We start from the raw sequence: 22,373 nt of genomic DNA, 5'->3' as shown, positions 1-22,373 counted from the left end.
CTGGGTACCCAGCCCCCGGAGCTGGAAGGTGGGGGTGGGGAGCAGAATGAAGCCACCATAACTCAAGGTGAGATGGTACCTGCTACACCACTGAGGCACACACGAGTCTATGGGGCCAGGCGAGATCCACCGGAGGGAACTGAGGGAGCTGGCAGGCGTGCTCACCGAGCTGCTTTGTCACCAGCGCTGGCTGACCAGGGAGGTCCCAGCTGGCTGGGCGTGCGTGAACGTGACACCCGTCTGCAAGAAGGGCCGAAAGGAGGATCTGGGTAACTACAGGCCTGTCAGCCTGACCCTGCTGCCAGGAAAGGTTATGGAGCAGGTCATCCTGTAAAACACCGCACGGCATGTGCAGGACAACCGGGGGATCGGGCCCAGCCAGCGTGGGGTTATGAAAGGCAGGTCCTGCCTGACGAACCTGGTCTCCTTCTACAACAAGGTGACCTGCTTAGTGGATGAGGGAAAGGCTGTGGATGTTGTATACCCAGACCTTAGTAAAGCTTTTGATACCATTTCCCGCAGCATTCTCCTGGAGAAATGGGCTGCTCATGGCTCGGGCAGCTGTGCTCTACACCGGGTAAAAAGCTGGCTGGAAGGCTGAGCCCCAAGAGTGGTGGTGAATGGAGTTGCACCCTGCTGGTGGCCGGTCACAAGTGGTGTTCCCCAGGGCTCAGTACTGGGGCCAGTCCTGTTTGATATCTTTATCAATGATCTGGACAAGGGGATCAAGTATGTACTCAGTAAGTTTGCAGATGACACCAAGTTGGGTGGGAGTGTTGATCTGCTGGAGGGCAGGCGGGCTCTGCAGAGGGATCTGGGCAGGCTGGACTGGTGGGTCAAGGCCAATTGTATGAGGTTCAACAAGGCTCAGTGCCGGGTCCTGCACTTGGGTCACAAAAGCCCCAGGCAGCGCTACAGGCTGGGGCAGAGCGGCTGGGAAGCTGCCTGGTGGGAAAGGACCTGGGGGTGTTGGTTGACAGCCGCCTGGACATGGGCCAGCAGTGTGCCCAGACAGCCAAGAAGGCCAGTAGCATCCTGGCTTGTATCAGGAACAGTGTGGCCAGCAGGGCAAGTGAAGTGATTGTGCCCCTGTGCTGGGCACTGGTGAGGCCGCACCTCGAACCCTGTGTTCAGTGTTGGGCCCCTCACTGCAAGACAGACACTGAGGTGCTGGAGCGTGTCCAGAGACGGGCAGCGGAGCTGGGGAAGGGTCTGGAGCACAAGTCTGGTGAGGAGCGGCTGAGGGACCTGGGGGTGTTCAGCCTGGAGAGGAGGAGGCTCAGGGAGACCTTATAGCCCTCTACAGCTGCCTGAAAGGGGTGTGTGGTCTCTTCTCCCAGGTAACAAAGAAATGGCTTCAAGATGTGCCAGGGGAGGTTTAGATTGGATATGAGGAAAATTTTCTTCACTGAAAGGGTTGTCAAGCATTGGAACAGGCTGCCCAGGGAAGCAACTGAGTCACCATCCCTGCAGATATTTAAAAGATGTGTAGATGTGGTGCTTGGGGACATGGTTTAGTGATGGACTTGGCAGTGCTGGCTTAATGGTTGGGCTCAGTGACCTCAAAGTCTTTTCCAAACTAAATGAATCTATGATTCTATAAAAAAGCTACTGAGAATGCGGTTTTCCCTCTATTTAAGTTTTATCTGGATTATATGAAATTTTTAATATGAAAAAATACAGTTAGAAGAACCTACTGTCCAATGTTTTATTAGGAAATGGGGAACACACAGTTCTCATGGTTCTAATAAATGCTTTTACTTCTACTATAAAAAACTGCTGAGCAGTTGGTGGTACTATGTAGTACTGTGCAAATGAAACTATGGATTACAAAGCTGTATTAGCAGTACATGGAGATTATGAAAGGCTGTAAGAGCTTCTTTTATAGCAAGGAGCTGATTGAGCTAGGGAAATATAATATACTGGTTAAGAAACTTTCTTACATGATACAAATACAGTTAAAGAGAGTATGTAATTAGGAATTTGCTCAAGGAAGTCTTGTCAGAGATGTCCCAGGTAGTTTAGAATAATAGATGAAAGTGCACTCCAGTCTGGATGAGGATTTTTCAATGTTTAGACATATGACAATTAGCCTGATTTTCTTCCTTTTAAACAAAATAGTAACAACCTTCTATTAATTTTAATTGAGCATTTAGCACAGTTGAAAAGCAGTTGAATTACTTGGCATTTAATGTCACCTATCCTTAAATGTTGTTACTGATGTGGCTGAAATTTCAAGCAAGTTAAAGTTTTTGAAACAGTTACTTTGCTGGCGTTCTATGTAGCTCTTGCTTCCTGCTTACTTTTTTCATTGTATGTGTCAGCACTAAATGACCCATGGTTATTTTCTAAATCATCATTAGATTTTCCAAGTAGTTTGTGAGGTAAACTCATCCTTTCTTCATCTGTTTGACCTTTATTTGTTGAAAGGATGGGAGACTCCATGCTTCTCTCTGCTGGAGAAGCTGCCACTTTTTCCAGACATTCCTTCAGCTCATGTCTGAGTTCATCTTCAGAATCTTCAAAATTTCTACAGTAAAAAAAAAGATAATTGTATTAATTAAATACATCCTTGTTACAAGCCTTTCTCCTTTCAAGGTCTTTGAGATTTTTTTAAATACTTCATAAAGAATATACAAGCAACACACACAATATGAACTGTTTCTTCTTCCTCTGTAAGATTGTTTACCTGTATTTATAAGGTGAAAGAACAGGAGTTGCAAAGCCATGTTAATACTTCTGCATAACCTTTTTAATGACCATGTTGGTATGTGACCTACTAATTTACAGAATTAAACATTAAATTAGCAGACTGTAAAACAAGTAAATTTTCTTCACTTGTGAATTTAAAAGAACAGAAGAAAAGCTTTAGGCAATGCAGCCTGTTATTTCATGAAAACAGTTGTGTGGATTTTTCTTCTAATGTGCTTGACTTACGTGTCTTCATCATCTGATCTTGGTTCAAGTCTGCCTTCATCAACAGCAACATCAAAGTATGCTTCTGAATCATCTTCCTTTTTTTCTTTTGGAGGCAACATAGTTAATCTTTCTTCTGGAAAGGAAGAGAAATATTCCTTTATTTGTGTATTAGCTAACTATAAAAGTCTACATAAAGTAATAGCAAATATGTAATTGCTTGATTATTTTTTTGGTTGTTGTTCAAATTACAGCTATGTTAATATCATGCTTCTGTTGATCACACATTTTAGTTAGTGTTTTGTAACTTCTGCATAGTGAAACCTAATGTGTTTGTAGATCATAACCAAAGGACTATAAAAGTTAAGAAAGAAAGATGATATAATGTTAGTATGTTTAAGTTCCCAATACAGGGATCTGCATTTTCAATGGAAAACTTAGGGGAGTACTGTTTGAGAAAGACTGAAAATTACTGCTTTGGATGTACCTATGGTTACCTAAAAATGCTCACTTTTGAAGACTGAAGGGCAATCTTAATCTGAAGGTGGGAGAACAATGCTAAGAGTTGTTCTAATATAAAGACTAAACCCTGCATGTGATCCAACAGAGATCTGTCAGTTTGGGTAATGCTGTACTCCACAACATCAGCTTTAGCAGCAGGGCAGAATGGGGTATTGAGAGAGTGCCATATTTTAATAAATGTAACTGATAAAAGTAACAGCAATTAGAATACCTGTGTACTTATTTTTGCTTTGGCCTATGAACTGCTGACATCAGTGAAAAGTGGTCTGAATTTCATTTTGGTTTGGGGTTTGGGTTTGCTTTTTTTTTAATGTGTAAGCAATAAAGCTAGTCTTTGGAGAGAAATTTAGGTGGTACATTTAGCTGGTTAGGCTTCAGGATGGGGCAGTTTTAAAAGAGCTCGTTATGCTCTAAGGAAACATCTATGTGAGGCATAATTAGTAGGAGAGTGCTGACTGCACAGCTGCAAATGAAAGACATTTCTGACAATCCATTAAAATTGTTGAAACTTGGTATGTGCAAGTTAGCTGGCTCAGAAGGCCTGTCATCCAATTATACATTCAGTAGATTGGCAATTGTGCATAAAACCACAATGTCCAGTTATATTTACAGCATCTTTCTGTGGAAAATACTGTGGCTTTTTAGCAAACAACTTTGATGCAAAGAAAATGTCAACTTTAAAACAGTCTGTTACTTTAGGAAAGTGCACTGCAGTATGAGTTCAACTCAATTTCAGAATTTCAGTGTCTGCTGCATCAGCATGGACCATGTTGTAAAGTAAGTCACCACTGTAGTTTAAGTCGCCATGCACTATCATTTACAGCTGTTGTACAGAAATACATTTATTTGCATAAATGCTTTCTACAGCATACGGTTCTTCAACCTTAACAGTTACAGGGGCTAAATCCAGGTTTGTGGTACCTGCGGACTTGCTGGCAGTAGTAGCTTACCTCTGTCTACCCAAGCAAATGAAAACACGACATATGAAAGTAAAAGCCAGTAGGTAGGGCTTGCCCTTTTCCCGGCTACTGAAATAAGCAGCATCCTGAAAGAGTCCTCTCGCCACAGGACAGAGCAGTGGATGCTGGGGCAAGCTGCCCATGTTTTTCTAGTTTGCCAAGTTCTTCAAAATGTTGATTCTCATCACAGACCCTCTGCCAGTGGTAGAAGAAGTAATACACTAAAGAGAAACTTGCAGAGTTTACAGTAACAAACATCCTACCTATTTCTTCTTCAAGGGAGGTGAAGGAATCATTAGACAGTTCTGCTTTTGCTAAGATGTTCAGGAGTGTCCCTGGCAGTGTTTGTTTCCACTGCTTCCTGTTTTCCGGGATGTCTTCAGGCAGATAAGCGTGGTCAGCTGAAGAACAGCAAGGTTCTCGGGTCACTAAAGCATGAGCGTAGCTTGCCACTGTCTTTTTTTCAGATTCAGACTTTCTAGTCTTGACACTGACTTCTTCCTTTTTGGTAATGCTGGCACCTGTATTTTTTTTACTTTGTGGAATACTCATTAGTTTTCAGTAAGTATTTTATCTGATCAATACCGTAGAGAAAAAAATAGTTTGGACTATCTGTCAGATAAAATTTCTAACACCAGTTTTAATGCTCAAGTAACTGCTTTTTAAGCCTGGAATAGACAGGTGCAACTTTACTGAGCAGTCCTTGCTCTCAAACTTGTTGGCTTCTTCAGGCTGAAAAATCTTCAAAGAATTTCCTGTTTGTTTTGCACCCTAAGCTCTTTTATCTAAGCCAGAACGAACAAGAAGTGGTACACTAATAATATTCTGCTTTGTCATCACTGTCTATGCAAACTCTTCAGGTTATTTCTGTGTATCTGGGGTGTTGGGAGCATGCTGGAATGCTGGAAGTAACTCCAGTGACTGCAGCAACCAGTCACTGGAGACAGCTGGCTGCCTGGGAACATATGCACTGTTACTGTAACAAGCCCAGTGATTAGCCTCTCCTGAAATGGAGCATCACCTGTGTGAGCACGCACCTGTGCTTGTGACCCCACAGCGACACTAGCGTGTGGGGTGAGAGACCAAAACGCCCGCACACACCCTGGGATGGCGTTGGCAACTGACTTCTCTAGTTCTTGTTCATTAGCTCAAGGCCCAAGGAAGTGGTGATGGTTAGTTGCATAGACTGGTTATTTTTAGCCATCATTACCCAGGCCACAGAGTGATTCGCAAAATGCAGCCCTCTTAACGTGCATGAGCAGCACAACATGACTGCAATATTAGAGGGGCAAATGACAACTGCATTCTATGATTTAACACATACAATAACCTCAGTTATTATGAAGTCTTGCAATTAAAAGCCTGCCAGATCATGTGAACATTCTGGTATGGAATCATTTTGGCAAAGGTCTGTAAGTATTCTGGCTGAATTTTACCAGCTCCTTACTTTCACTGAAAACCAAAACTTTCTTACCGAGTTCGTTTTCAGCCATAGGAGGACATACAGATGTGACATCAACATCAGCTAAAAAATTCAGTAATGTCTGAGGTGCTCCAGCTTGCCAATATTTTCTGTTTTCTTTCTTATCATCTATGTCATTGGACTCTAAGGGGAAGAAAAAGAGAAGGCAAAGTTATTTCTTTTTTTTTTTTTTTTAAAGTAGATTTCAGTGTGATTGTAACATTATGTGATATAAAGACAGAGCTCATCAGATAAACTTGCTCTAGCCTGGAGTTACTGAATTTACCTAACTCCTATGTAATTTTCAGGATTAATACTCAGCACTGCATTTCCCCAAGAAATACCTGTTTGGTATCCAGATACTTCTTCCAAAGCTCTGTCCATATGAGCTTCATAAACTTCCACCGCTTTCTTCTTAAGATTCTCACAATCCACAAAAGTTAAAGTCTTACTGAGTTTATCCAGTACCTGTATAAGTAAGCTTACTTTGGAAAGAGAAAACCAATATGGTAAAATAACTAATCCCTTCTTATTTTACTGTGTTTGTGAGCCATTCTCATGTATGCACGGGAAAACTATGTATCAAAAAGCGAAGCAGCAAAATTCAAAAGTCACATTGTGAGTTGTGTATCAGAGGGCTGCATGGAGCTCTGCAGAGGTGTGAAACAACAGAATGACAAAACAGTGCTTGATAAATTGAGAATATATATACCAGAAAGAAATTGTATTTTTGATGTTGCTGTTACAAATATTTTTAAAAATTCTAATATACTAACAAAAATCTTAATAGGTACCTGTTACATGTTGATCAGCCACAAATGTCATTTTAATAAATGAAATCACACATGTTTTCTGTAGTCTCACTTCCACTTTTTCTACATAACAACTGGTTCATCACAATGTTATTCTTGCTTTGTGATACAATACTAGTGAAAATAAACATAAATGTACTAAAACAATTCGAATCAAATTTGGCATTCTCAGACTAATTCAATTTTGAGGTGAGTTCTTCCCCTCAAGCCCAATTAAAAAAATTTAAATATCTGCACTCCTTTCATCTTTTACCATTTGAAGGATTGATCCACATATTATCCAATTTTCCTCTGAGTAATTATCTTCTTCAAGAAGGTCATATATATGCAATATGTCAACAAATCCTCAATAGGAAGCTTCATTATAACAAAGGTAGAGGATGATGGTAATGGAAACAAACCTTAGATACTGGAGCTACTGTTATGGTTTCAGATTACTAATGTAAATGCTTTGAATACAACTACAACATACCTCTGCTTCTTGAATACTGTCTTCCTCAGGAACACATACATCTAAATTAATTTCAAACTTTACTCCTCCCTGAAGAAAATTATCACACTTCATTAATTCATTTTATTAAATAAAAACATTTAATTAAATATACACAGTTTATATAGTACTACAAACTTGAAAGTTATTCTTCTATTGAAAATACATTTTATTTAACAATATTTTTCTTTTATTTAACAAAATCAAAGTTGAACAAATTGGAAAAAAATAGACTTCTCTAAATACACTTTATGGATATTTTCAAATGAAAAAAAAAGTGGACTGCATCCACTTTTGATTTTAAGGAAAGGTGTCTTTAATAATCATTTAATTCAAATCCTTGCAATACACAGAGTTGGTTCTTACAGCTGGCTCTCAACCAGTATTAAAACTTGAATACTGTACTGCTTTCATGCAATATTTCACAACAGACATTGAGTCCACTTCACAATAATCTCAGAAACTTTCCTGATATCTTATGTGCATTTCCATTCAATTGCCATCCCCTTCTATAATTTAAAAAGCACTATAGAGAATAATTCTATAACAAAATGTTAAAAAATTAGCAGCCTGACTTGACTTCACTTAAACTATGAGTAAACGTGAGTTCCCATACACTACTAATGCAGTTTGATATAAAGATGAGTAGGTAGGGATTGATTACTATCTGGGAATATCTAAAGGGAGTCTCCCTCAAAATGATCTGAAAACCTCATTTATTTTCTTAGGGATTCTATCTTCTCATATAAACTTCTAACAAACAGTTGACGAGCACTCTCAATTGACTCACAAATAACTTGATTTCCAGAGCTACTGTGATAACACAACCATTTGAAACATACAGACATAAGAAGAAAGTGGAAAAAATACAGAAATGAGGATGGTTACCTTTGGTATATGTTTCTTTTCTAAAATTTTCTGGTCTTGACTATACTGGAGTCTGACTTGTTCAAAGTTTTTTTCCATGTCCTGGAAGGAGGAAAAACCCCAACTTTAAAACACACTCTGGAACCAGTTTATGTCTATACCCTTTAAAAAAAGACCTGTTTAAGTAGTAAATGTAGTCACTGATTTCCTTGTATATGTATCTGTAAGAATATTCCATTTGTTGCCTTATTTAGATTCTAATACTGAAAGACATAATTCTGGCTTATCTGGCAAATAGAAAAATGGGAAACATAGCATAAACTGCAAACCTCTGATTTTTCAAAAACCTATGTTAGGAGGATACAGTACTGTGTCAAGAAATAAGTAATACATCTTTTATTTTTTATGAGCAAGATGACTCATGCTGATTTCATTCTGGAAAACTTTGGAAGTGATGAAAGTCAAGATTATAATAGAAACCAATGCCTGCAGAAAGTATAGCCACGTTTCATAGTATCTTTTTTTCTGGTAACACCTGAAAAATACCTAATTACTCCTTTTCATATTCCTTTATCCTATGTTAGAACCTGTCAGATAAAAGCAAAGTAAAGAGTTGTATGCTGCTCCTTCAGTGATCTGCTGCAAGTAGGGCACATCCTCAGCCTCAGATGAAATGACTACAATTCACAGATTTTACTTTTTTAAAACATATATACAGTTTCTCCAGTAGATTGAGTGCCCATGAACTAAGGTGACATCAAGCAGGTGCAAAATCTAGTGTTTCTTTTTCATTATCATGTGTTTCCCATTAAATCACAGGGAACATAATTTCTGTCCTATCATGGCTCTGGCTGCCTACAACCTACCTACATCACATCATGTGTGAATTCATTTTAGTAAAAGCCAGATCCATGATCTGTGAAAATCACTGAATAGAATCCTACTAATATGGTCAGGTTTGGCCCAAGTTCCAGCTGCAATAGGGTAGCAGAATCTGTCACCAATCTATGTGGCAGTCTGCCTCTTGCTACTGGACAGTGCAGGAAGTTCTACATCAAACAAAACAAAACAAAAAAATATGAGGCAGATCCTGACTGAAGAATCCTAGTAGCTAGACCAGGGCTATTTTCCCTTCAGAACTGACGGGGAATTTTCACACTGAGATCAATTTGCACAAATTGAGGCATTCATTTCACTTGAAGAAAAGTGGACTTTCTGTAGAACTCCATGTGGTCTGGAAAACTCATCCGGTGTTCACAATGTCAATACTGGCAAAGTGGAACAATTCTGAAACTTTCCAATTGCTGGAAACAACTCCAGCAGGTGTGTTGGTAGTGCGTGATGAGAAAGAAGTGAAGGAGTGCTGTAGCTGGAAAGCTTTGGCTGTCTCTTTCTCCCGCTTCTCCCAAATTTTTAAGTAAGGACTAAGGACTCCGCATAAAACTGAATTCTAACTTCCCACACAGTGCTACTCTGGGCTGTCATGAATCGCTGTACCTTCTGTACAGAATTTTCATAAAAGACTTGCGCTGTGAGTGGCTGCTTCTTTGCTTAGAAAGCAAGGAAAAGAAACACACGACAAAAATAAATTAAGTAAAAGTATATCCCAATATTTACAGATGAAACAGAATTACCAAAACAAGTCAGGACTCCACCAAAGAAATTTTCCAGGCTATTCATGAAGGGAACCTAGGGAGACTTTTACATATGGTGCAAGCATCAGATAAGATTTAAGCTTTACCATTTTTCAGATTTGTCACAGAGAGTGAAATCAAAGACCATGTGGGACTTGCATAAAAAATTCTATTTAGACTAGGAGATGATACTGATACCTGAAGTGATTCTTCTCCTGTTCTAGCTGTATCCTTGATTTCAGACTGGTCCTCAGCTTTTCCTTGCCTCACAACGTAGGTTTTATCTTGTATTTTTTGATTCTCCTAGGGAACATTTTTATCAAATGTTAATTTCAATTTCTAATTATGTGTACTGACTTATAAAAGAAAGAGGAAGTATGACTGGGTGTATGTTTGAGCTTTGTTACCTGGAGTATTCCTGCTCTAAATCTGAATTCTTTTATATCACTGTGGTATTCTTCCCGAATCTTCTGCAATTGTTTCAGATACTCCTATTAAAGAACAGTAAGGTAGAACACATATATATTAGAAATACAGAAATAACACTAGCTAAACAGAATATTATATGGATATCAAACTGTGTATATATGAGAAAAAGGGATCCTTATCCTTTACTGCCAGCTTTAAAGATTGCCTGATACTTCCTCTTAGAGGGCATTTTTGAGTTATAACTCTTTCAGACTAACCTTTTTGAAGTTTTGCAGACAGTTTCATGCTACCTTTTCTGTAGAGTTATATCTAAACCAGCTAATTCCAAGAATGAGCTAAGGACTTGCTGAGTAATGATGCTAAGGTTGCAATCCAAATATAGAGGACTGGAAATTAGGAGGAAAAAATATTATATAATATTTATTGTATTGCAACCTGCTCCCCAAAATGAAACAAAATCCGGTAATCTTTTCTTGGAGAAGCTTCAGCATTCCTATGCTTTGTAGTAAAAACCTCAAATTTGGCCAAAACATAGGTTTTGTGTTAAGGACATCTCTGTACTGCTTATATGAGTTATCCCAATTTGCCCATGTTTCAAATGGACAAATCTATAAAATTTAATTTTTTGGCATATTTAGGACAGACTTTGTGAAATTTAACAGCAAGAGTCTCTGAAGAATATGTACATGACGAGTATGTTCTTATGCCAAAGTCTGACCATAATGTAAAAGTTAATATATTCATATTTATTCTGGAACTTTCCTATAACTCTAAGATAGAAGATTAAATGTATTTACTTGTGTTCATTTAAGAGCGAAGCATCAGTTTGTTTTCTCTGTCACCCAAAATTAAACCAGAAAAGTATATTGTTTCTGTATAAAATGATCTCCAAAAGTTGTAACATACCAGGGAAGTAGTATGATCACATACTATTATATCACACTCTAAATGTCCTAGTACAACTTACGGACAATGAATATACATACATGAATAGTACATGTATCACTATGTTCTCTGTTTTGTAAATGTGAGGATCTATTGTCTTCCAACATTAGTTTGTTCAGTGATGTAACTCCTCTGATCTCAGTAGGTGAGATTAAGGCCATAGTTTATAAAATGATTATGAACATCAGCTTTTGTGCAAGTCTTAACCAGTTTATGCAAGATGGAACCAGATGCAAATAGCTTACATTTTACTAGTGGTTAGATGGAAAAGACTCAATTATTATGTAAAGAATACTACCATCAAGGAGTGTAAGAAGACAGCTTTAAGCAGCTCAGGAGGTGTCCTGGTTTCAACTGGGATAGCATTAATTTTCTTCCTAGTAGCAGGTACAGTGCTGTGTTTTGGATTTAGTATAAGAATAATGTTGATAACACGCTGATGTTTTAGTCATTGTTAAGTAGTGCTTACCCTAAATCAAGGACTTTTCACGTTTCCATGCTCTGCCAGTGAGCAAGTGCACAAGGAGCCAGGAGGGAGCAGAGCGAGGACAGATGACGCAAACTAGCCAAAGGGATATTCCATACCATAGAACATCATGCTCAGTATATGAAGTGGGGAGGTTGGCCAGAAGGGGCCGATCACTGCTTGGGGACAGGCAGGGCATCCGTCAGTGGGTGGTGAGCAATTGTATTGTGCATCACTTGTCTTTCTAATAACAAATAATAATAAACCTAAGGGGTTATTTCTCTCTCTCTTTTTGTTGTCTCCCTTTTCATTACAATTATTATTATCATGTTATTATTTTTTTTTTTTTTTCAATTATTAAAATGTTCTTATCTCAACCTACAGGTTTTACCATCTTTTTTTCCGATTCTTCTCCCCAGCCCACCAGGGCAGAGGTGAGTGACCAGCTGCATGGTACTTAGTTGCCAGCTAGGGTTAAAACACAACAGGAAGATACTTCATTTACCTGTTCTTTCATTTCATTCTTTCTAGACATATCCTGCTGATGGTTTTTGAGATGCTCTTCCTTTATTTTCTGCTGCTTTATTTGGTCATGGCATGAGTCAGCAGAGGATGGTCGCAGTCCCTGTGAATATACAAATAAATCCCAGAGCAAAGGAATTTTCATTTAGAGTCCTTTCCTTCAGTGCTCACTCAATTCACTCCCCTCATTCCACTGAAAAGCGCAGTAAGGCAAGTGTGTATTTTTGGAGGAAAAAGTTATAGTAGAATTTTACATTGCTATAGTTTTGCATTGGAAAATGAAATCTCAAGTTGAGCATTGCAGAGCAGATCAATGAACTTGCTAGAACAAAACTTTCTACCTGTCAGTGTTACAGTTTGCTGTTAGAAAGATATCAGTTCATCTTCTGGATTTTCATTCATTTTCTTTTACAGATTTTATTCTATGATTGATTCAGTATTTACTTACCAGCTGTTTTTCCACTTTAATCTTGTACTGCTGGGCTTCAAAACGCCTTTGAAGATATTCTGCAGGCCTGAGAGAAGAAAGGGATGTTTATATACTACCTTTTATTTCACAGACTCTGCTAGAAACTCAGCTCAGACAAGATGTTCTAAAGCTGATGGCCCTTAACTAAAACATTCTAAACACTGTCATCATTGAATGAAAATGAATGATTTAGTCAACCTTAAAGGAAGGATTCAAAAGTAGGCAGTATGAAAAATTCCTTACCTTCCTTTCTCAAGGTTTTCAAAGTTCATCCACACCTAAAATGGCTAATCATGGAATGGACAGACAATGTTTAAAGCAATAAAAAAGTTTGTATCTCTACTCTGTAAGAAAGGTTTTGAAGTAAACTGCTGGAGAAAGGGTCTTTGTATCTGAAACCAAAATATAAGCTCTGCAGGAAAAAAAGCACCATTTTCATGGCCTGCCTCCCACTCTGTTCCCTCAAGTGGATAACGGCTTTTGGTCTTTACATCATTCTGATCCTGGTCAGAAGGAAAGACAGTGTTTATCCTTGATATAATCAGAAAGTCTACGAAAAGCCTGTGGTTTACTTCTCACTCAATAAAATGCTGAGATTTGGGAGACATTTTGACAATGAAACGTCAAACATCAGGACAATACATTCTGGATAGATAGGAACTATGTTGTTGTTCAACAAACACGATAGAATTATTAAAGACTGAGCAGGGAAGGAATTATATGAGCCATGTCCAGTGTTACCTAAGCAGGAAGGCTGATAACTCAAAACATATATGACAGTTCACCACTAATAAATAGAGTGAGAAAAGTTTACCAGTTGGGTGGTGGAGGTGGAGGTGCAACTTGTCCTTTCAGTTTATAGTATTCCCCAACTCTTTGGCTGATATGAGAAAGGTCATAAAGTGCATTAGCTTTCCTCTGCAAGTTGTCAAGCTTATCATAGTAATGGTCATAATGGCCATGCACTCTAATGCTTTCTGGCCTTTCTGCCATCTTAAATCTGGAGGTCTGTGGCTGGAAATACAATAAATAATGTCAATTTACCTGTTCTCATTTGTATCAGCACAAGTTTGAATTAACTTCCTGTCCTCTCCCCAGTCTGAGCCGCATGGCTCCACTACAGTACAGTACAGGCTGCCTACAGTACAGTTATTGTAGGTTTTCCAAATCCATTCACATATAACCCCGAAACTTCCTAACTTCTCAGGGCTTATGTAATCTTACCATTGTCTTTTCCTTTCTCCCTGTTCCATCAACTTCTGTCATTAAGCAGCAGCCCATATTGCGTGAGTCAATCAGTGTGGGGCTTCGTACTCTGTAGTGTCATTACCCTAGAGTCACTAAAGTGTTCTAAAGCCTAAAGCACCACAATTGCTTCCAGGAGAGTTTCATTTTGACATGTGAGTGCAAAGGGGACTTGGGATGTAGTTTTGGGCAGTATGCGTTATTGCCTCCTGCTTTCAGGGGAGCACTGAGCTACTTCATTTCACCATCCCTTTGCTTATGTGCCTGTGGGAGCTTGCCTTTCATTTCTCAAAGTCCTTACTGTGATGAAACACACCTGTATTTCTACTTTGTGACAAGAATGTCTTTGCCATTTCTCGTAAGAACAATGGAGAGAAGGTGACTGTCTAGCTGCCACTGCGTGATATAAGTGTGGTAAGACATTCACAAACTTTTCCGTAGTGGAAGACTACATGGTGTATGAGAAAAATGCTGAATTTTACTTATTTTCTTACATAAATTAAAAAGCATCTAAGTATCCCTGCCACAGATGGTAAATACATTAACTATTCCTCCCTCTTTTCCTTGTTCAAAACACTGAAAATTGGCTCAGCTACCTATGGTAAAGTCCAGATTATAGTAGAATAGAAATTCATATCTATACAAGAAAATTTTCCACGGCCAATAATATTCCCAAGGAAGAGGTAACCTCAAAAAGCGCTTATCTTGTCCCTCATTCAAATAAGTTTTACAGTATGGCAATCCCAAGCAATAAGGACAACAAAACAGGCCACCTAAATAAATGTAGAGAATTGAGAACTGTGACCACTGAGGCAGATGCCCCAGTGACACATGGAAAAGGGCGAGGTATTGAATGCCACCGTTGCCTCAGTCTTTGCTAGCAAGATCAGCCTTAAGGAATCTCAGGCCCCTGTGACCAGGGGGGAAGTCTGGAGCAAGGAAAACATACCCTTGGTGGAAAAGGATCAGGTTAGCGAATACATAAGCAGACTGGACTGATGGGATGCAGCCATAAGTACTCAGGGAGCTGGCAAATGTCATTGCAAAGCCACTCTCTATTATCTTTGATCAAACATAGCAGTGATTGGGAGAAGGACTGGAGGAAAGCAAACGTCACTCATATCTTTAAAAAGGCCAGGAAGGAGGATCCAGGGAACTACAGGCTGGTCAGCCTCACATTAGTGCCTAGCAAGGTGATGGAACAACTAATCCTGGAAACCATTTCCAGGGACATGAAGGACAAGAAAATCGTCAGTAATAGCATGGATGCACCAAGGGGAAGTCATCCTTGATCAATCCAATAACCTCTTACAATGAAATGACTGGCTTGGTAGACAAGGGAAGAGCAGTGGATATTGCCTACCAGGCAATTGCCTTCAGGGAGGCTTTTGACACTGTCTGCCACAAAATCCTCATAGAGAAGCTGATAAAGTATGGGCTGGATGAGCAGACAGTGAAGGGGATTGAAAAATGGATGAATGGTTGGACCCAAAGGGTGGTGATCATAGTACAAAGTCTAGTTGGAGGCCAGTAACTAGTGGTGCACCCCAGGGGTCAATCCTGCTCAACATCTTCACTAATGATCTGGATGATAGGGAAAGTGGGGCAGAGCGCACCCTCAGCAAGTCTGCTGATAACACCAAACTGGGAGAAGTAGCTGATACACCAGAGGGTTGTGCTGCCATCCAGAGGGACCTCAACAGGCTGGAGAAATGGGCTGACTGAACTTCAGTGGAGTTCAACAACAGGAATTGTAAAGTCCTACACTGCACCAGTACGTGCTGGGGACTACCCAGCTGGAAACCAGCTTGGCAGAAAAGCACCTGGGGGTCCTGGTGGACACCAAGTCGACCATTAGCATGCCCTTGCTGCAAAGAAGGTGAATGGTATTCTGTCCTGCATTAGACAAAGCATTTCCAGCAAGTCAAGGGGATGATCCTTCCGCTCGGCTCAGCAGTGGTGAGGACACTCCTGGAGTGCAGTGTCCAATTCTGAGCTCTCCAGTGCAAGAGAAACATGAACATACTGGAGAAAGTCCAACAAAGGGCCACAAAAATGATTAAGGGACTGGAGCACTTCTCATATAGGGGAAGGCTGAAAGAGCTCAGACTGTTTAGCCTAGAGAAGGCTCAGATGGGTTCTTATCAAGATACCTGAAGAGTGGGTGCAAAGACAGCAGAGCCAGGCTCTTTTCAGTGGTGCCCAGTGACAGAACCAGAGGCAATGGGCACAAACTGAAACACAGGAGGAAACACTTTTTCACTGTGAGGGTAACCGAGCACTGGCACAGGTTGCCCAGAGAGGTTGTAGAGTCCCTGTCTCTAGAGATACTAAGAAGTTGTCTGGACATGGTCCTGGGCAACCAGCTCTAGAGGACCCTGCTTGAGCAGGGGTGCGGATGAGATAACATCCTGAGGTCCCTTCCAACCTCAAACATACTGTGATCCTGTGAATTCTGAAGCACCACGTTCAAAGTATGACCCTGCAACTCTGCAAACCATTTGCTTCATTTGGATGCTGAAAGAATGTGGGAGCTTTCCCAGCGTTAATATCAGAGTATGTCGCATAGATGAAAACACTGTGGACAAAATTCTGCCTTTGATTACAGCGGTACACAATGAAAGGAAACTTAACCTTCCTAACTTCATCCATCTGGATTTGCATTGGATACACATAAATGTAACTACGAGGAAAATTAAGTCCTATATTCTGCACAGGACCAGTATTATCCATTGGTAAGTGATTGCTTGATGGGTGCAGCTCTGGGAATTCCACATTCCCTACCGTCAGTTAATCTACCATAACTGCAATGTGCAATTACTGCTGGGAACGCCCAGATCCTAAATGTGCTTTGCTCTGTGTTCACCAGCACCCAAGGCAGTACTACATGCTCTTGAAGATAAATACAAAGGTATGAAGTGATGCCAAGTAAAAGGCTGGACACAGTACACAGCTGATACCCAGCCTGAGGAAAGGAGGTGAAAAATGAGTGAGGGACGCAAGTAGTTGTGAAGAACAGGGGCTTTCTGCTGTAGGGTTTGATCCCAGATTGTTGTAGTAAGCATCTGAGACAAGGGCAGTGGGTGCTAGTGGTTTTGCCTGTGAATGGGCTCTCAGAAGGACTGAGGTAAGAGGTTCAGTGCATTTGCTTCTATAGCAAAAATGCAAACACAGAGTTTATTTGCCTTTGTGCAAATACAAATGCAAAGCATGCCTCATTTTTTTTGTTACAAAAAACCATACTGAAGCTGACTAAATTCAGTTTCCCACTTAGACTTTCTGAAACACCTCTTCTGAGGCTTCAGGAGTGCTTAACTGTCTCTACTGACTTGGTGTAGGCATTAAGCTACATTTAATATACCTTAATGAAACCTTTCAAAGGGTCTTTTCTAAGAGCAAAAATTTGGCTTCTGACAATGATTAAACATTACAAAAATGCAGATACACAGTACCTGAAAAATAGGCTGTTGCCCTCTTGAAGTAGGTTTCCATTCATTTCTTTGAAATAATTCTTTTTTCTTGACAGGCAGCACCATTCCAGATTCTGGAGAAACTAGGTCCTGTACTCTCCTTTTCTGAAGTTTATATGCTTTTTAAAAACAAAACATTAAAAGGCTATATTCTGTGCTCTCTACATGATTAATGATCATGTAGTTGCAAACCACAGTACAATGCATGTACCTAACACTGACAGGCTGGGCTAACAAACACTCCTTACATCCCTTCATCATCATCACCATCATCACCATATTTCACATTTCCTAGGCACTCTGCCTTTCATTCTTAGAATGACATCCTTTTGAAAACTTTATGATTTGTCACACTCGTGTGAAGTGGATTTCACGGGTTAGTTTTGCAAAGCACACTGAATAAAAGGGAAACCTCTATATCAGAATGCTGATTTCATGCCAGTACCAATAACAGAAAAAAGGAGGTCTGATTGTTAGGCTCAGATTTCATTGGAGGCTAGGTGTCTACCTGCTTAGGTATTCCCTTTCTCAACCTAGCCCTCGGTATTCTACAGATTGCTAGACAATGTTGTAGTACCTGTGAAATCTGGAAAGAAAGGCTGAAAAGTGAAAAATTTACCTTATCAGTTTCCCACGCAGGAGAATACAAGTACACACCACTCCAGTCTGGTCAGTCAGTATTTAGCAAATACCTTAGCTGCAATAACCAATAGTAATGTCCTTGCTAGGACTAAGTAGTTTCTAAGTGAGTTTTAAATATTTCCTGAGTAATGACTGTGAGACTATCATGTCTGGGAGATAAAAAATATGAAAATTATGAGTATATGACCATAGATATATTTTAAATGCTTAAGTGATACGGTGTTCAGGTGCCTCTGTCCAAATTGCATGAGTCCTGAAGGCAGGTAATCTCACTGGAAGTAACTTCCAAAATAACATGGGTTCTTACACAACAAAGAACTTTTCTTGAGGAAAAAAAAATGTTCATAATGCAGTTAAGTAACTACATATGTTTATTTTCACAAATCTGTTTAAACTACTTTAATACTTCCAAAGATAAATTTAAGGCATAATTATGATATACTAAATAATATAGAATTAGGAAAAAGTTATGCTGATAGAAACATGTTCAGCATTTCATACAGAGATACCATTTAGTCTCGTTCATGTTTTCTAAGAATGTGCATATGTAATCTGATCTATCAATGAGCACTAAATCCCCACAGATTTCATTGTCTCTCACAACTGAATCTAACTTATAATATTTTGTAAAATACATTTTTATTATTTTTTAAAATACCATGGAGCACATTTTGCAAGATTTTTGCACATAGCTTGGAAAAATTAAGTAAGGATTGTTTTTCATGTGATGGACCTGAACTGCATCTAGACCAAAGCCTCTCGGTTTTGTAAATTCCATTCTTAAAAGAATTAAGACTAATGTTTCAGCACTTTCTTGTGGCAGCTTTTCTAGATGAATGTTACTAATGAGCTAGACTTAAAGTTGTCTTTTCCTAAACAGGACAGTGATGCACTGCCTGGGGTGAATGTTTCTGCTGTTGCAGTTCTCTCCTCTTTTTAATTTTGTGCAAAACTCTTGTATTCAAATGTGCAATAAAGACTGCTGGAGAAAGTTACGCCATCACATATATAACAACTAACAAATGTTAGTGTAGAACTAATGTTAAATAATATTATTAACATTACCTTGTATCAGCTTGGCCCCAAACTGTGATGCTGAAGGTCTTTTTCTATGTATCACAGTGTGACCAAGTTCTTCCTGTGTCATGTGTAAGAAAAAAGGTGCCTGACAGAACTGTTTATACTACTTTGATATGTATTTTTCTCTCAGCAAGCAGCAGTACAGGCACTTACCTCAGGGGGCAAATACCTGAGAACAAGCTTCTGCAAGAAGGGCTTCCTTAGAATAGAATTGATAGATGGTCGATCTCTTGGAGATATTTTAAACAACTGGGAAATTAATATCCTCAGATCATATGAATAGCTGGGAGACACTGGGTGAAAACATCCTCTGCAAATCTTCAACACCAGCTGGTGCAAACTATGGCCTTCAAACTTAATGAAAACAGTAAAAAGGGGATAGTAAGTACTGCTGGTTGGAAATGACGGACTAGATGCCCCCACTTGAAAAAAGTACTTGCTGACAGAAGCCCTGTGCTATACAAATCCCTTCTTGCTAACCATAGTTTGCTGTGGAAAATTAATACAGCCACTCTCTCTGACTGTATTTGCTGGTTACTTGTTTCAGATGCACAGCTTAGGAGGTCTGACAGCTTTTGTACCCGGAAGACTTTTATTCATACTCTGCTCTCATATAGTAAAACAGAAGCAATTTCTCCAGAATGAAACATGATTTATTTTGCCAAAAGCTGTTCAACAGAAACCTGCATGCGTACTGTCTTCACAGCGTTCACCTTCAAAACTTCACTCCACGCAGCTTAGCCTCTGTGTTCTGTGTTCTCTCAGGCACCAAGGTACAATCTTAATTTTTAACAACTAAAGCCACTCAGGTAAATCAGCTTTCTCAGTTCAGCAGATCTCTTAACAGGTCAACATCAATACGGTTTTTTAGGGCCTTAGACAGGCAAAAATATTTTTGAAAGCAAGTTCTTTCTAAAACTACCATTTTATTTACATGGCTGTTTTGAAATTTGCCTTAGCTTCACTTGCATTTCCTGTCTACATCAGCATCTGGTCCCTGCCTTCAAATTAAAAAATGGGCAGCAATACAGAATAAAACATATAATATGCATAAGAATTAATATTAATGTTTTCTCACTTTGTGTGAAAGCTGAAAATTTCCTCAGCAATATCCCTTTGCTCACAGCTCAGCCCAATTGCTCTCCCTATCAGAGCTGCTCTGCCATCTCCCACATCCAAGCTCAGCAAAAGGTCAGCTTCTGCTGAGCTCAGGAACCTGATCCTTTTCCTGTTGCTGGGATTAGTCTCTGCTGTGTTCCCTTCTCCACATAATACTCACAGGCTGAGGATTATCTGAGGCTCACATCAGGCTGAGGACAGCACAGCTTCCTGAAGATGCTATCAATCTGTTATTTTCTTACATGAATGTGCAAACCTTTAGGAAAATGCTTCTGAGGAACGTCAAACTGCTTTCTGAGGAGATGTGGGTTTCAAATTCTTTAGAAAGCATAGATTGGTATTTTCAAAGAGAAATGAGTAAAATTATATGCCTAGACCCTAATCTTGAAATTTGGCTTTAATTCATTTCATTGTTCATCTGCTTTTTGAAAAAGTTTAGTACTTACTAAAGAGTAAATATATGTTCAGTGTGTGTATATACACACACACGTTGCAGAAATACAACGTAATAAATTGTACCTTAATATATACACAACAGACACAATAAAAAAAATTAACACCAGCAGTCGTTCTTTAATATCAATAAATGAGCTGAAAATAATTCTATCAGCTGACTATGAATGCTATTATTACTACAGTTTTTCCCAGCTGTCCACTACCTTTTTCAATAATATGATAATGATCTGATTCTGTGGTACTTACAGGATGCTTTAGCGCACATAGCTCATAAAGAACACAGCCAAGAGACCAAATATCTCTGTGAATAAAAAGTCATTTAAGTTTCATGGAAAAGACTGCAATATTTTCATACATATAGTCAGTACCTCTTCTCAGCTCTCAAATTTATGAACATTAATCCATTACAGATCAACATTGGTGCAACTTTTGGTGCAACTTTTAATTTTCTTTAAGATGCACTGAAAAGAACAACTAGAAATTTCTTTTTTTGTTCTGGTACCAATGTCTGTATGATACCTAACTAGGTACTATAATTATAATTGGAAAAGGCACATGACTTAAAGAATGTCTACTTACTATTCCTAGCAGGATGAAGGGCAAAGCTGTCTCTGGCTAACTTGATTGTTGAGAAGACAATAAGGGAGTAAAGTTGTGTGAATAGAACCTTAGAGCTGAGATGCTAGTCTGGGCTCCAGAACATTTGGTATTGATCACATTTCCCACGTAAAGGGGGTCTAGCCCGCTCAACTTTTCAGTGCTTCTCATCTAGTATTTTGTGTTAAACCTGAGTGAGCCTTTAAAATTCTCAGACCTATTTGTCTTTCCTGCAGGTGGCTACTGCAAAGTTACAGAATTGCCAATCTAGTAGCATTAATTTCAGTGTATTTTTATAAATCACAAATGAGTGTATCAAAAATTAATAAACTTGGAACTGAAAAGACACATACTTGCATTGGTTGTTACATGTCGGAAACAAGAGAAAAATTTAGCATTTGATGGAGAGCCAGAGAAAGCAAAGGGGGAAAAAAATCTATTTTACATTTCGTGCCACTACTAACAAGGAGTATTAAAAGAGAATGACATTAAACTTTAAAGTACAATAATTTTATTAAAAAATATATAATTATGTTAAGCCTGTAAATGAATTGCAACAAATTAATGATTGCTATATTCTGGACACTAAGTCAAAATTCAACTGACTTGTACTGTATAACATAGTTGTTGTGTACAATTGATACACCTAATTAATGTACACAATAACACAAAACTTCACAAAGGGTGACATGTGAAATTCCTGGTGCCCTGGAGAAATACTGATTTAAACCACGATATCACTAATACAAGTTCTCTTATGCCTGCATGCCCTCATGCACAAGCATATGAAGAAAAGACAGAGACTTACGTTTTATTGTTATATGGCTGATTTTCACAGATCTCAGGTGACAGATAATAGGGGGTCCCTACGCAGGTATGGGCAAACTCCATAGTGCTAATGAAACACAATGAAAAAAATGGCTTACACACTGAAAAAGTTTACACGCAATTGAACAAGAGGCTTCTCTACTCCAGGTGAAAAGCCCACAGAGGACATTATTTCTGTTCTCCAAATAGTTGAATAATGGAACACCCCAAGAACTACTTAAGTATTTCCCAGTTCTGTGTAAAAATGACCAACTGTTCTAATAGTGGAGAGTGTCTGCACTTAAACAGAAAGCACAGAATTCCCTTTTCCCTACTCTTCACCAGCACTGTAATCAACATTTTCAAGGAATGTTTATCATTAACACAGAATTCTGAAAGCTGTCAAAGACACTGCAAAATATTAGAAGTCTCCAACATACTCGCTGAAGTAAGAATATGGGAGG

At 39.1% G+C, this 22,373-nt stretch overlaps 1 protein-coding gene across 6 annotated transcripts in view; it reads right to left on the bottom strand.

Moving 5' to 3' along the window:
- Positions 1–944: 944 nt before the first annotated feature.
- Positions 945–22,373, bottom strand: part of NEK5 (NIMA related kinase 5) — a 28,759-nt gene continuing 7,330 nt past the window's right edge. For 3 of the 6 annotated variants that reach the window (XM_080375809.1, XM_080375808.1, XM_080375811.1), the window contains 17 exons: positions 21,911–21,997; positions 20,752–20,806; positions 19,084–19,284; positions 18,916–18,988; positions 17,191–17,327; positions 13,308–13,507; positions 12,473–12,539; positions 12,008–12,127; positions 10,070–10,153; positions 9,861–9,965; positions 8,050–8,130; positions 7,144–7,212; positions 6,204–6,327; positions 5,872–6,003; positions 4,661–4,798; positions 2,938–3,052; positions 948–2,530 (listed from right to left, as the gene is read on the bottom strand). In XM_080375809.1, coding sequence (XP_080231935.1) covers positions 2,278–2,530; positions 2,938–3,052; positions 4,661–4,798; positions 5,872–6,003; positions 6,204–6,327; positions 7,144–7,212; positions 8,050–8,130; positions 9,861–9,965; positions 10,070–10,153; positions 12,008–12,127; positions 12,473–12,539; positions 13,308–13,507; positions 17,191–17,327; positions 18,916–18,988; positions 19,084–19,284; positions 20,752–20,806; positions 21,911–21,997 — 2,041 coding nt within the window. In that variant the 3' untranslated portion in view covers positions 948–2,277. Of the gene's footprint in view, positions 2,531–2,937; positions 3,053–4,660; positions 4,799–5,871; positions 6,004–6,203; positions 6,328–7,143; positions 7,213–8,049; positions 8,131–9,860; positions 9,966–10,069; positions 10,154–12,007; positions 12,128–12,472; positions 12,540–13,307; positions 13,508–17,190; positions 17,328–18,915; positions 18,989–19,083; positions 19,285–20,751; positions 20,807–21,910; positions 21,998–22,373 lie in introns of all 6 variants that reach the window. The other 3 variants (XM_080375812.1, XM_080375813.1, XM_080375810.1) reach the window with 2 other exon arrangements.

The sequence above is a fragment of the Falco punctatus genome (genome assembly GCF_963210335.1).
Source record: "Falco punctatus genome assembly, chromosome: 2".
NCBI lineage: Eukaryota > Metazoa > Chordata > Aves > Falconiformes > Falconidae > Falco > Falco punctatus.
The sequence above is the reverse complement of the archived record's forward strand: the minus strand, read 5'-3'. Positions and strand labels throughout refer to the sequence as shown.